Consider the following 15,636-nt stretch of genomic DNA (forward strand, 5'->3'; position numbering starts at 1 on the left):
AAATTATAGATCTCTCGCGCGCGCTAGTTATCGTAGCCCAGGGGGTTGCGCAACGAATCGTAGTGTTACACGGGGCCACCGTTACGCAATCGCGGGCCCACAATGGAGTCGTTTGCGCTAAGCAGCCGGCTGTTTAACCTGAACAATTAACCGAGGGCCGAACCGTGGAGAAGAAAAATGTTTCTCGACGGAGATTCGAGGGGACGATAGGGGCAAGGAACACGCGTAATGCGGTCGCGGAAGTGATCCGTGGCTCGAAGATCCGGAATCGTTGATTTTTATTCTTCGCTTCTTTCTCACGCTGAAATGATCGCTACGTTCAGAAATAACGTAGCTTGCGAATCGCGCGGCGCTGCTTTAAGGCCGCGTGGGACCCTTCGAGAGGCTTTCGATCTTTGTTGTGCTTTGCGAAAGTTTTTTGCGAGGACTACTCGTCCTCTGGACGCTATATGGCTTTTGGTGATTTACTTTCTTCGTGGATTTGTGTGGTTCTGTGAGAAACTCTTTTTTTTTAATTTTTCGGATTTTATGCATTTATAATCTCTGTGGAATACAATAACAGACAATACTCTCGTTGGATACAACAACTATTCTATTTTATTTTTAAGCAAATTGATATTCAAGAGGAGAAACTAATACAGTCCTGTATTTGCTCCTGTCCTTATGGATTATTTTAGAAAATGTCATATTGACAGACATTTGAGTAATCAGATTTTGTGGTACAGGTCTTTCAGATAATTTAAGATGTTTTTTACGCGATCTTGCGATGTTAAGGCGGTCTCTGGCTCGAGTCCATATTTGATCTTCTAGTTAAGGAATCTTCTGCGTTCATGCAGTAGGTGGATAGTCGTGATTTTAGTTTTACATACATACAGTTCAGTGAGGAGCCTCCGTTTTCTTCATTAAGCGATGTGAGAAACTTTCCTTTAAAGTGTATCGAGGCACTTCTGTCTTTCTGTGGAAACGTTGGTTGTTTAAAGTCTTTTGTAACAGTGCTACGATCTTCAGGTGCATTTTTATCTAGTCGCATAGCTGGTATGCATATTTTATATTTAACGAATATATAGTGAAAAAATTGTTCGAACGTTTCCGTAGAATATTCCGTATCCTACTGTTCGATTCCTCGATTTACACTGCTATCTGTCCAAAATTCATCGATCGATTAGAAAACAGATAGGAACACGTAAGTACGTAGTCGAGGTCTCGATAACGACAAAACATCGGTACGATTTAACGGAAGAACGATACGCCCGTAGAATCTCTAACAATATTAATTAGAAGAGCTCGAGCCGTGAAAGCGCCGGAGCGGCCCAACTATAGTCGATTGTTGAGAAGCGCGTACGCTCCGGCTCTGAATTTGACGAATCGCGTTTCACTTGACATACTTCGTCCATCGCGCCGAACTATCGGATGTGTATACAGTCGGATCAAAATTACGGGTCATCGAAAGCGGCTAATTTTCTGCGGCAGGTGTAAAAACAAGATTGTATACTCCTCGTACAGAATCGCGGTCGAAATATACAATCTTACGATAATTATACGCGTCACGAACGCGAAACGAAAGAAAGAATCGATCTCTCGGTCGAGAACCATCGAATACTGAATCGAATACCGCGCACAGTCTGGGTACGGTTCTCTAAATCAGCATCAGAATCGATATGTTTTCTTCGTGGATCCAATTACTCCACTCGGATTCAGATTGTCGAAACTTATACATCCAGATCGTGGACGGTTTTTATTCAGATCCGATCGTCCTCGTAGCCGCAACCTAGAAATACAGATCCAACGGACCGAGAGAATTCGACGTAAGAAAGTAAGAACCCCGAAACCACAGACGAGGTATTAGAGTAAACATTTCATCTTATGGGAATTGGTGGCCCACCTAAACTGTACTTTCGACACCTTAAAAAGCCTATAATTTTAGCGACCTCTACGTTTTTAGAACGGTGAATCTCCGGTGGGTAGTGACACTAAAATGGAAATGGGGTGCGTAACTCCAGAAAAGTGGGCCGCAAAAATACATTGGATGAAATGTCTACTCCTGTACCTCGTCTCTGCCGAAACGATTGCGGAGGGCATATCGTCATTGAACGTGTGTTTGGGCCCGCAAACTTCGCGCGGATGAAGTTACAACGGGCTGGTCTGGCAGGAGGTCACGAAACCGTGCCGACCTGTCCCGCGTGTTTAGAATCGAGACGCGAATTTTTACTTTCGTCCTTCGCGTCGGGCCACCTCGTTACGGTGCAACTTTCTTTTCCGCTGCCAGGCAAAATCTTAAGCAGAACGGTACAGAAATCGGCGACGGCGAAGCTAGAGCACTACGGTGCGAAACAGCCGTGTGAACCGCGAACAAGAAGTTTCCACGAACGACGCCGCCGTCGCCGCGCTCTCTAAACGCGAATCCGCGAGGAATATCGCGTCGAAGCGATTTTCTATCGATCGCCAGATTTTCTGGCTTCTCGCTCGAGCAGCGACTGGAGGCTAACAATACACTATGAAAGTCGGTATATACAGTTTGTGTCTTCGTAGACGGACTTAGGTTAGTAGAAACAAATGGAAATTTTACAACATTTCCTGAGGGGATCGTTTAATAAAAAAAAAATAATAGTCAGCGATCGTTGTTAAACTCTGTGAATTTGCATTTTTAGTAGATTATCCGACGTCATAAGGATCATTTTGGATAATATACGTGCGTAAAAGACATAATTCTGAGTTCTACGTGGAGGAAGAAGAAATTGTACATGCTGTAGTACCTAACGAGATAATGCGTTATACATTATTCACAAAACGATCTGGATCTCTTCACTATACATATTTTTTCGTGGTCTAAATTTGTTTTAATTTGGTATTAAAAGTACATCACGTTGGTTTGCGCTCGATAGACTACAGAATGATGAATAGACTGACGATGTTTGTGCATTTATAACATTTTCCAATGTGTAAAATGTAATGAAATAAAGATTTTAATAATACTGTACATTGTAACCCTTGCTACAGGAAATAAATGCCAAATTTTCATTATCTAGAACTGTTAATTTGCACAAACTTCCGCAGTGTAATGGTGAATGTTAATTTTTTCATGAAAAATAATAAGAAAGGATAACACAGAGCGGTAAGAAGAATAAAAGAAAATGGGACACGCCTGTCAGTGAGCGTACAACGAATATGTAAATGTCAAAATAACACTCGAATGACGTCGAAACACAATACAATGGAGTTGCATTTACAACAATAATGAGTTACACTCGATCGAGGTCTCGTGTATGTATAGAAGCTCGGTTCGACGAGTCCATTTTTGATCGATCACTCGAGGAAAGTGATTCAAGGCGCAGCTCATTTGACCGTGTTTCGCGACGGTCTTATTACACGTATACGCGGCTCAAAGTGTGCTGTCAGGCTGCCGTAAATCCGGCACGCAATGACACGATATTCCGACAGACATGGCATCACAATGTCAGCCCCGATTCGATTAAAACCGACAAATTTGACACAGATACCCGACCATGTATCGTCGTCGATCACGTGTACTTCGAATCTACCACAGTCGGTCGTCTGTACCCAGTATCCAATTAATAATAAATCATTAAGGATACCGATCTCGGAACGTCGGTCTCGCTCGAGTGACTCGTGGCATGTTTGAAACAATTGAACGCTGATTATCATCGTTCCAGAATACTGGAAAGAATATAAAAAACTGGAAAGTTGGCTAAAAAATCCTGGTAGCCGGTTCTGCATCGAAAACAGGATTCTACCTCGAAGAATATTGACTGCCAACTCTTTTATACTATTAACAAGTATGTATGTACATACTTAGAAGTAATGGTCTGAAATTTTTAGAGAGATATTGTTTCATCTGTCTTTAATTCAAAAAAATTAATGTAACTTTTATATTTCACCTTAATATATCTGTTCTATTAATGAAACGCAAAATAACTGTTATAACTGATCTTTCGTAAGAGAGTTAATGTGTTAAAGTACAAAGTTAACATAAAACAGAAAAGAAATAATTGAAAAGTTAAGAGTTCAGTAAATACCTTTTATTTATAAAAGTTAACAGTTTCATGCGATCTCTACTTTTTATATAAGAAATACCAATATTAATCATAGGACCTGAGAACGTTTGCCCGATAGAAGGATTTCCTCTTTTCTCTCGAGCCAGAGAAAAAGTGTTCCTAACAAAACGCTTCACATGCTCAAGGGGAGCGGGTGGATGTTACACTTTCCTCTCGGTTCGCGTAGATACGATGACTTTCGCACGGGATATGAAACGCTCCTTATATAATCGAATCATAGACGTGTGTACGGAGCTGCATTGGTCCGTTCTCCCAAAGATCGGATCGTTTTCCGCGCGCATCTCGTACGGAAAATCGTCTGGGAAAGGAATTACGGGTTCCCAGAAGCGGTGAACGTCGATTGAAATTCACGTAACGCGCCCATCGGCCGACGTATCCGGTCTCGATTAACCATCTCTCGCATCGTAAACGCGGGGTAACAGAAGGGCTGGCTGGCTGCACGCGGTTCGCGCGAACGATCGACGATTAATCAATCGCGGAGCAACGATTAATCATCGGAGATGCGTCGGTTATATTTCGCAAGCGGTCCCCGAACAATGGATCACTTTTACTCTCGGTCCGCTGCCGCCTCGCCAAAGAGTACTTTGTTCCGTTCGAGGAATCGCGGTTATATTCGACAAATCGAATCGGCAATCCCGTGCACGATTTCAGATATGGAAATAAATTGTATTGAACGGAGGAAATATGATAACGAGCCCGGGTGAATCGTTCGTTCCTCTCGTGGCACGAAACACGTCTTGTTCCACTGACTTTGTTGGTCTTCCTATAATTAAGTGTCAATTATGCGCCGAGAGGAAAGTATCGCAATAAATTTCAATAAATGAAATAGGAGAGCTGGGATCGACCAGGGAATATACATTCTGATTATTTATGCAAAAGCGAGAGATTGTTGCTGTAATAATTTATATCGAGTATTGGAATGCTAGGTTTCCTAGTGTCTGTGCATGAACCACACATTCTACTGAATTATTTCGTAGACATTTATTTAGTTGGATCGTTTATGTACTCTGTGTACTATATTTTATTTCGACTGTAGCAGTAACGTAGAGTCTATTTTAGTGTTCCCGAGTACATATAGACGTGAGAGTAAATGCCAGTAGAGTCCGTACACAGACGACTCGATCTTCTGGACACGTTGACAAATGAGAACATAGAACGAGAAATGTCTGCGTCGAGTTCCACGGTGCCAATGGAGTAAAAGTTGCCAGAGAAATTGCACCACTCTTAATTTCTCTTGTCTGTACGATCACACACATTTGATATATTCTGCTGGTTTCGGTCACACGGAGATTTTAAAGAGCGAACGCGCGATTTCGTTTTTCGATGGAGCGACACAGCTCTATGGCGAAGGAATTCTCGGTATTGCGCCGGGTGCCGTTCAGTGTTTCGTCTAAGCAAAACGCGTTCAGGATCCATGGAAAGTTCACGTGTTTACACGCGTACGTCGCGTGCACGACGACGACGGTTTACGTGGTCCGGCATCGAAATCGAGGTTGAAACGGATATTACCGCCTTTTTTTGTGACGGTGACAATACGCCTCGTATAACGATCAAAACGTGGAGAACCCGGTCTCGTAGGTCGGCCGTCCATACAAATGAACCTCATCAAAATTCGAACGAACTTGATTCTTGTCGGCGGACGGACGACTGGAAATTTGAGTATAACCTTGTGGTCAAGTTGCTCGTTGAACGCGAAGGAGGGGAGCAGATGTAACTTATTTATTTTCGGACGATCAAGAGAACGGGTGTCTGCTTGTTTTCAACGGCTCTCGTTGCTCTATTTTCGCGCATTTATTTTCGACGTCTGACGAACGACGCGTGATCCCGATGCGATAAAAATAAACGATTAGATTCCTAGTAGATTCGCATTCCTGGACGTGGGAACCGTTTATCGAAGCCACGATTGAGTAAACATCGACTGGACAGCGGAGACCGCTGAAGGGTTATCACCTTGATGGCGTTTAGCCTTCGCTCTGTTCTACTTCTCGTGTGTAATAGATACTGTCCGTTTCACGCGTCTGGCTGGTAACCGTCATGCAAATGAAAGAATTTTTTCCAACGATGAGAATGTATTCCTGGGAAACTGATAAAACTCGTCTTACTGTGACGACCTTCCGTCGGTCCAGTAACGATATAAGAGTCATACCAATCGAGCTTTTCCCATCTAACCCCAATGTTCCACGTAAGGAATAAGTTGTTCACCGATTGATTTTCTAATTGTCATATCCGTTTCCCTTGTTACAGGAGCCAGTCGAAGGCCTCTTATCTGGCTTACCGGAGGGAGCGCGGGGCACCTGATAGCGAGGGCAGCTACAAGAGGACCATGTCCCCTACGTCCCGACTAGAGGATTGGCCACCGCCGCGAGATCACGACGATCCGGTTCTTTTGCGCGTCACGCCTCATCATCCGTTGCAGCATCATCATCATCACCATCACAACAATCACCATCCGCAGCAGCCAGAGCTTTCCAAGTCCCACAGCGTGGACGCCCTTCATCATCGGCTGGAGGAACGTACCCAACAGCATCAGCAACAGCAACAACAGCAACAACACTCCGCCGAAGTGATCGGAAAGCTGTCGCACGATTTGAACAAGAAACTACAGGCGAGCGACGCGAGATCCCGAGCCGCCGAGAATAATAACAACGACAACCTAGAGGATCGACATCAGCACCACCACCATCATCATCATCATCTGGAGAAACGTCAGCAGGAGAAGAGGCACGATTACGAGCAGCGTAGGGAACGATTGTCACCCCAGAGCGTCGAGGTTCTTAACGACAGGAACCGACAGCTGGAACGCGAACGCAGGAAGCTGGCTGCTAGTTGCGAACCTCTACCTCAGAACAGAGAGGTAATTTGTTTTTGATAGACAATACGTTCTTTAGTAGACCCGAGTCAGAGCGTTTCGGACTCGATAGACTTAATACCAGGAACTGTCTTGAACGCGATAGACTTGGTATCCAAGGTCTTCTGGATGGTCATTAGGGATCAATAGGATTTCGGAGCCTCGGGGATCTTAGAAGTCTCCGATGATGGTTGAATATAGTTTGTATTGGGTCTACCAAGTCTGATATCGGATATGTCTGTAGAATCCAACATTGTCTACATTGAATTGTGCATATCTAGAACTCACTAACTACCTATGTCTACATCCGCTATCATAATTAAACTTCTTTTAACTTCAGAAACAGTCGCGAAGCATGGATGCTCCCTCGTCGATGGAGGAGGACTTTTTCCGCGAGCGGAGCGCCACCATCGAAATGACCTCGCAGAACATCGAACTCCTGAATCGCCGTAACGAGAAGAGAGCGAACTCCACGTCGACGTCCACAACCGTCATCGCCACCTGTATCACGACATCGTCGACGTCAACCACGACGACGATCACGACAGACAGTTGGTCACGTGGCAAAGAGGTGCAAACCTCGATCGAAAATTCACCAGTCTCCGAGAGGCCACCACCGCCAACGAGTTCACCTCCAAGATCGCCTGATCAGATCGAAGGGGAAAGTGCAAGAGGTTCCGTTCCGAGACGATCCGGAAGCTGTTCCAGTTCCTCCTCCTCGTCCAGATCGTCCGATCCTCGTATTTCGCCTCGAAGCTTGTCCAACAGTTTCTCAAAAATCGAAAGCTCTCCCATCAACAGGAAGGTGTCCAGTCCGACCCAAACGGAGAACACCGCGTACAGATCCAGCTCGCCTGTCCGTTCGAATCAGACGAACGAGATCGAGCTGAGAGTGGAGAGATCGTCCTCGTCCTCCAAGTCCAGGTCCGGAGGCAGGTCCTCGACGTCCTCGATCTCCAGCGTATCCAAAGCCTCCTCCTCCTCCTCGCCGAGGAACTCTCCGGTCCAGGAGATGAGATCGTCTTCACCTGCGTCACCTTGCGTGTCCCCGCAACTAGGAATAGAAGGATTGACTCTGGTGCAACGCACCGAGGTCGTTCTTCGAGTGAACGCGGCGACCAGCGACGCTGCCTCGCAGACTGATCTCTTGGAACCGGCGGAGAACGAAGACTGCGCCAAGATGCACGAGCTTCTTCTCTGTCGGAAGAAACTGCCAGAGGAGATCGAGTGCGAGGAACTCGGACGGGATCTGGCGAGTCAGCTCAGTCCGAATGATAAACTGGTTCCCCTATTAGGTAAGTGTCTTTCATCGTTTTACCTAACCCCCGAATTTAAACCTGCTGGCTGCAAAGTCAACCTTGATCAAATCCTTCAAAATTTCGTAGAATTAAATTTAAATAGCTATTGGTCAAAATAACTGTGTACCCACTCGTTGCGACCTTGTAGTATCATACACCCTTCCGAGAGTTAGATACAGTGTGTATATTTCTAAAGAGTACTATGGTCTAGTCCCTGAGAATTAATTCATTATGTTAGATAGGGAATAAACCGATTCAGTTGCTTGTGTCGCAAGAAACTGAAGGGAGACAGCTGAGGCGTGACGTTTCTCAGAATTGTCAACGTTTGATATTACCTAGTTCCTTTTTATCCTTTTATACAGAGATTAACTTCTGTATTGTCCAATCAACTTGATTCTCCGGTTCGAATTAAATTCACCTACGAATGTAACGACGATATAATGTCGAAAGGTGCACGCGAGGTATTGGAAGGAATACCCAGATTGCAGTTTACGAGCCTGGCTAACGTAAAGTCACTCGATCGCGCAATGGGAAAGGGTAACGCGTCGACAGCGTGTCTTCGCATGTTTCCCTTCGACTTTAATTCTCGCTTTAGACTAATCCTGGATTACACGCGTTCGCGTTGATTACGTCTAATAAAAGCCACGCAAACACCAGCCATATCGGTGTTCCTACTAGTCATTTCTCTGGAGCTTAAAGTAATCCTACAGATTTAGTGCGTCTAATGGCATCATCAAACTTCTGGCTTCGATCCCTCTCCGGTTTTATTGCATCCCCCGACGATTTTATTGCACTTTCTGATTCCTTTCTTCGGTATTGTCTAACGGTAACTTTGTGGTGTACTTAACTGTGACATCACTGATTCTTATCGTGTGGGTAATGTGTGTCGTCTACCTTTTATCAAAATTATAAATTTCATGCGTTTATAGATTTTGTGAGATTTTCTGGGAATAACATGATTCCACGTACAAAAACAAAACGAGTGGAAAATGTATATGAAAGTTCAATTGTATAGTAGAACGGAATTAGAACATTTTTTAATGGCTGTGCATCACATACTGTTTCTATTTATCGTAAGCACAGACAGAGCTATGGTACGATATGTATGTATCCACCTTATTATCTTGTCTTCATTATAATTATAGCTGATATTCATGAATACTAATAATACATGCAGAAATAATCAATAATCAAGTGCACGTTACCAAAGAACTTTCCAAATTCAATTCTTCGCAAAAACGAAGCTTCCACAAGAAAAAACATGAATCTACATTTTTGCCTTATTTCTGTACGTAGAATGACCTCCTCCTACATTGAACCACGCATATTACAGAACATTTCACAGTTGCTCAGCTACGAACGACAGGAATCATTCGTGCAAAGTCGTGCGTCATCGACGAGAAGCACAGTAGTAGAGGGCGACGACCTTTTCTTTTAACAAGCGCTAACCCAATGGACGACCGCGTTATTCAATTACACATCGTTGTGTTCTCGCGATATTGAACGCACGCGTTACGGCTTCGGAGCCTCCACGAGAACTTCTGGAGCGTGAAAGACGATGAAAAAAAAGGGAACAGGTGTGTACGCGCGGGCGTGTGTGTGTGTAACCATTTCGTTCTTATCAGTTCCAGCGCCGGAGCACAAGAAGCCCACCGACTACGTTTCCGGTCTGTTCAGGGTGGAAGCGACCTTGCAACCGAGACCGAGACGCCGACTCTCACTGGACGAGCCTTCGACCCCGTGCTCTGAAAACGGGGCCGACGATGAGAAAAAGTAAGCATCGACGCAATTACATTGAAGTAATATCAAGCAATTACGAGGCCTTTTGGTAAACATTATTAGGACTCTAGCATGTAAGGTCTTGTGTACGTAGAAATTTATTTGCATGGAATTATGAGGTAGTTACCTGGAATTGAGGGTTATGAAATGTTTCAAGGACTCTCCAAGGACAACGTGATTTGTATAAAGGAAACTCTATACTCTGCATTCAGTAAGAAGATTACAGTTTTTACGATGATTATAACGTGCATCGAAATTTTTTAGCGTCAGTCGTTTCACTTTTAGTATGGTTGTTTAACACAAGTTTACAAGAGTAAATTGATTTTAACTAGAATTGGTTAGAATTTGATTCGAATAATGCATAGTGAAGAAGCAGCAGTATCTGAGAGCGTCATTTTGCCCTTAATGAGATTAAATAATTGTTTGCCAAATATCACTCGTTCAAGGAGAAGTTTTAAGGCATCTTCCATTCCTTATTCGAAACATTTTATCTAGGTAACGAATTTGCGCATCTCTGACCTTAACTATTCCTGTCATTTTTACAATACATGATAACCATTATACTCTTCAGAGAATGACCTTGAAATGTTCTTGACTCTACAGATTCTTGGTTTCAAATTCCACCACTCGCTCTAGTTTCAATATACTCGAAACATTGACAATCCATGTACACGTTAAAGCAAAGAATTCTGTACTGAAACCTTCCAAGTTTCATCACACGGATATCAGTATCAAGACCAAGTACAACAATAAACTATATCTAAGCAGAGTTATTGTCAGCACGAATAATACACGGATTGCATCACGATCTCCTAAAGCCTCAACCAGTTCGGAACTCTCCCTAGCCCCGATATTATTTTCCTCGACTTGACTCCGTTACTTTCGGGTTCTCACTCCAGTTCCCCCGATCCCAGAAACAAATATGATCCTCGTATCCAGCCATTGATCGTAGCTTGTCATTATCGTTACATAAATGCGAGCCGATCGTCCTAGATGATACGGGACGCCGATATTTCATACAGGTTGCCCCACGCGACCGACACTTTCACCGAACCGTTCGATTATCGGTCGCGGTTTCCCCGATGTTTTTTTAATACCCAGTAACACACACACACGGCTCGTTATCAAGATTAATTTTCCCATGAAATTGCCTCTGGTACCCCGTCGCGAAACGGTGCCAAGGAGTTTTCCCCCCGTTTCCGCAGTGCACCATGATCCGTAGATCCTCGACACGTGGCGAAAGGGGTCACGCCGCGGATCGTTTACGAAGATCCTTTATACGCCGTTGAGTGACGTTCGCGTGGGCGTGAATCGACGGTGTGCTTCGTACGTCATTAATGAATCTCCATTAGCGTCGGGGATTTAATTGTCGTTTTACCAGAGACGATTGCTCGGCACGGTGAATCGATAACGCGACTCGACAGCTGAATAAACTGTTCGACGACCTGTAACTTATCGAGTAACGTTGGAGCTAGGTCTCCAACTGTTCGCCGGTTTCAAGGTTACGAACGAAGTAGAAGATCGATGATGTCGAGTAAACGATCGAGGATCTCGTGTCGATTCCAGTAGGAGTTTCCATTGATTCGTCGATACAAAGTGGGTGTAAAGTGGTAGATTGGAGACGATAGTCGATAAGTAAAATAGATAATCGATCGACGTTCCTTTCCCCATTCCGTAACCCCCTGTCGACACTCGGGGACAATATTTACGCAGGCATACACGTCGGGAGAAAGTACCAAAGGCGCACGATTGTTGCGTAACTAGCCATAAATGATATTGTTAGGCCGGCTACTCTCGGTGGTGGTCTACGCATCATTTTGTTCGCCAGTACGCGACGGACGAGCGGTGACATCGTTTCGATCGATCACGGATCACGTCGACGAAGCCGTCCAGGATGGATCCGGCGCGTTCGGTAAAGTACGTCGAGGCTTCCACACTTCCGACAGACTTCTAATCCCCGGGATAATCCCTGATCCGACGACAAGTTCGATTATGCCTGGTAATCTTTGCCCAGATTCGTTCTGTGCACGCGACGATCGACTGGAACGCAGAACTTGATAAAGTTTCTTCGATTGTTTCGAGGAATTCAGGTGAAGAACTTACCGCCGCGCCTCTTTGGAACGTAGATCCGACGAAAATGCCGGCCACGCGTTCAATACCAGTCACGGACGATAAAACAGTTGCGGGACGCGCCTTTCGAGTAGAATAATCCATCGCGTCAGACGTATTTGGTCCGTATTTGCAACATCAATAACTCCGAAACGAAGCTTCGCATGCAATTTAGTAATTCTTGATTAACACCCTGCATTAGGGTGGTACTTATTTAATCAGAAAACATTTTTTTCGTATACCTCGCGAGATGCGATCATGTTACTCATTTGCTACAACAACGACGTAACTGAAAATTTGCAGTTTTTGAATTATTAGTATAGGAAAACCGGGTGTCCTCTGTCATTTTCACCGGCTGAATCCTGTAAGTAGACTTTCAGAACTCACCACGTCAAGACAATCACTTTAATATATATCCGTTCACGACTATAGCGGGCAGAATGTTCGAACGCGTTTCCCATTTAGAAAAACAACGTGATTTTTTAGTTACGTCGTTATTACAGCAAATGTGCCATATTTCTCCGTGCTCAGTTCTTCCGTTTTCCATTAATTACGCTCGTCTAGCTCCAAGGAACCGGCGCCCAAGACGTAATAACCGGGCAATTGGCATGGTTATTTTTTGAACCGCCTCCGGAGCGGTCACTCTGCTCTCCCGCTTTCCTTTCTTTATCACTTTCTCCTCTTTTATAGAGTCACTCGGTCGCGGCGCTGCTCTCGCGTATAGTATACCCGCGCGCCGTTCCGCCGATAAAGATATCTCTGGCGGATGCATTTCCCCCCTCTGGTCAATATTTAATTACGCCCACGATTCCGCGAAGACACTGGATGGTGACTAGTCGTAATACTGTCTTCGATCGACAGCGGAACCGATCGAAGAACGCGTGACTTCTGCGGGACAGGATGCGCCCTGTTGACGACAATCGTAAATCATCTTAAACGACGATCCCTCTTCCCCGAATCGTGTCGAGCGATCGAACCCATGAGTCATGGAAAATTATGCAATCCGTGTCGTCCACGATCACGAATCGGTGCTAAGGAAATCTTGCGCATGGAGATCCTGGAGAATCGTCTTCTGAAGCAGGAAGAAAGATTTAGTAATGGTGACCGTCGTTTGTTTCAGGCACGAATCGATACCATCCACGCCGGTCACTCCTCTTTCGACCGATTCTACCAGCCCTCTGTCCCCAACGTCGGCGTACTTCACCACGTCCGAGGGGAAAGCCAGGTTCTTGACAAGACTCACGCGTGACGTTACCGTCGAGGGCCTGTCGCGTCAGGAGGACCCGCCACCGGTGATCCAGACGGACAACCTTGATCTCAGGCAGAAGAAGGTATGTATTAAAATAATTGTAATTCGACAATAATTGAACCGGTGGATGCAGTAATGGTGTAAGTCAGGAGTTCACATTATAGGAAGATAGCTTCAAGTTTAGACTATGAATTGTGTAATTGTTTAATAATTGTACAAATGTTTTACAAGATATTTTCTAAACCTCTAAATATCTCAGAAGCATATTTACTGACGTTATAGCGTTACTCCACCCAACGACTCAATTCATCGTCCCTTGCGTAACACGTGGCTCAACAGGTGTTTACTCCTATTATTTGCGTTTAATTTCTTCCGCTTTCTCACACTTCCTATACTCCTAAAAACTTTTATCTTCGTTGTCCACGGTCCGTGGATTTTTCCCTTTCGCGGGAAGTCATCGTGAATCCAGCCGTATAAACTTTCAACGGCTTCATCCGGCATTAATCGCGTTTTCGAATTCTTTCGTAATAACTTTCCATATATGCATCGCGTTGTAAGGAACACACATGACCGTGAAATCGTGTGGTTTATGAGTGGTTGATTTTCATCGCAGGAGGAGCTGATGATGAGGCTCGACAAGAAACTGGTGGTCCTGAGAGCCGAACAGGAGACCGTGAGAGAAGAGGGAGAGGTGAACGATGCTCTGGGTGCTCGCGTCGCGACGCGGATCGCCGCGGTCGCACGACCGCCAGAAGCGTCCAAGTATCGACTACACGTGGAGGAAGTCGGGAAGATCACCAGCCTTCTTCTTGGGCTAAGCGGCAGACTTGCACGAGCGGAGAACGCCTTGCATGGAATGCCAGCCGATCACGCTGAAAGGGTGAGTTTCTACAATATCAATTCTTTTCAAGCATTTGACACTTTTAGTCGAGTTTGATTTACCACTGCTGTCGAAAGGTTCGAATTGCGAATAAAAAAAGAATGGAACTGGCCTTGTAGAGTGACTCGCACAATCGTTCAGAGATTTCTGAAAGAATAATTATGTGTTAAAAGTTTTATGCAATTTGCATTTATACATTCTCCTTATAATTACTTTTATTGTCCTTTTGTCATAAATTCTTCTTACTTCTGAATAATTTGGTCAAATCGAAGTCGCAGCCTTTAGTGAATGTACTTGCGAGTCACCGTAAGTATCTTTCTTATGGTGATGTACCGAAGGACTGGTGTACAGTATTGTGTTGGGTTAACAAATGACTTAATCATCGAGTAATAATAATACAATTAACTGGATTGCATGCTTAAAGAAACGAAAGTCAATTTCACTCTTACTGTTTGATAGGATCTTCTTGATACTAATATAGAAATTTCCCACAATTATTTCGGCTGAAAAGTGGATACTCTATCCGCAATAACCGATCAAATGCACTTTCCCAATCGTTTCTCTTGTACATACGACGCTTCTTCGTTGAATCGAGGAATTCTAAATGACCAGAAACGGCAATTTAACGTTTGCGCGATTAGCAGAAAATTCACTCGATGTCCTTGGGTCCCCGACGTACCGTAATCCACGTCGGCGTGGAAATAATTTGTAGTTGTCGAACGGGAAGGCCGCGGAGACATAGACACGCTTATTCATCCGGCTGGCGGAAAGTTGCGTTGATTTATCGAAGAGATCTTGCGCAATGCGGTTTCACAGTTAAAGAACGATCACTACGAATACGCGTATGATGTACCTACCTCTGGTGACGAGTCACCCTACGGACAGGAAAAGATTAACGACAATCGAAATCAAATCGTAATCTCGACTTCCATACGAAATACGTGTTCCGATGTCTGTTCACAGAAAATCCTCGAGAGCAAACGGGACAAACTGATTGACCAGTTGGAGGAAGCGAAGATCCTGAAGAGCAACATCGACAAACGTAGCGTGAACGTCTCGACGATTCTGTCGAAGTACCTGAACGAGGAGGAGTTCGTCGATTATCAACACTTCATCAACATGAAGGCGAAGCTGATCGTGGACAGCCGTGAGATCCAGGACAAGGTGAAGCTCGGCGAGGAGCAGCTAGCCGCGCTGAGAGAGGCGATCGACTAGTCGTAAATAAAAAAAAAAAAAAAAAAAAAAAAAAGTATGAACCGATCACGTACGATCGAAACGCGTTACGAGAATCGCGTATTGTTGTTTTCTTTTGAACCTCTCGACTACGATGGAACGATAAGAAAAAGGAGAGCACGCGTCGGTCAGCACCGACCTCCCGACGAGACTTTGTCGTCACTTTG

General features: G+C 44.6%; 1 protein-coding gene across 1 annotated transcript in view; it reads left to right on the top strand.

The window, feature by feature from the left end:
• LOC107191848 overlaps nt 1-15,485 on the top strand; it is a 185,058-nt gene extending 169,573 nt beyond the window's left edge. The window contains exons 16-21 of the mRNA XM_015580986.1: nt 6,318-6,927; nt 7,262-8,216; nt 9,845-9,992; nt 13,228-13,438; nt 13,970-14,236; nt 15,200-15,485. Of these exons, the coding sequence (XP_015436472.1) occupies nt 6,318-6,927; nt 7,262-8,216; nt 9,845-9,992; nt 13,228-13,438; nt 13,970-14,236; nt 15,200-15,451 (2,443 nt within the window). The 3' untranslated portion in view covers nt 15,452-15,485. The remainder of the gene's footprint in view (nt 1-6,317; nt 6,928-7,261; nt 8,217-9,844; nt 9,993-13,227; nt 13,439-13,969; nt 14,237-15,199) is intronic.
• The last annotated feature ends 151 nt before the right edge of the window (nt 15,486-15,636 follow it).

This window comes from Dufourea novaeangliae, unplaced genomic scaffold, assembly GCF_001272555.1.
Source record: "Dufourea novaeangliae isolate 0120121106 unplaced genomic scaffold, ASM127255v1 scaffold7, whole genome shotgun sequence".
Lineage (NCBI taxonomy): Eukaryota > Metazoa > Arthropoda > Insecta > Hymenoptera > Halictidae > Dufourea > Dufourea novaeangliae.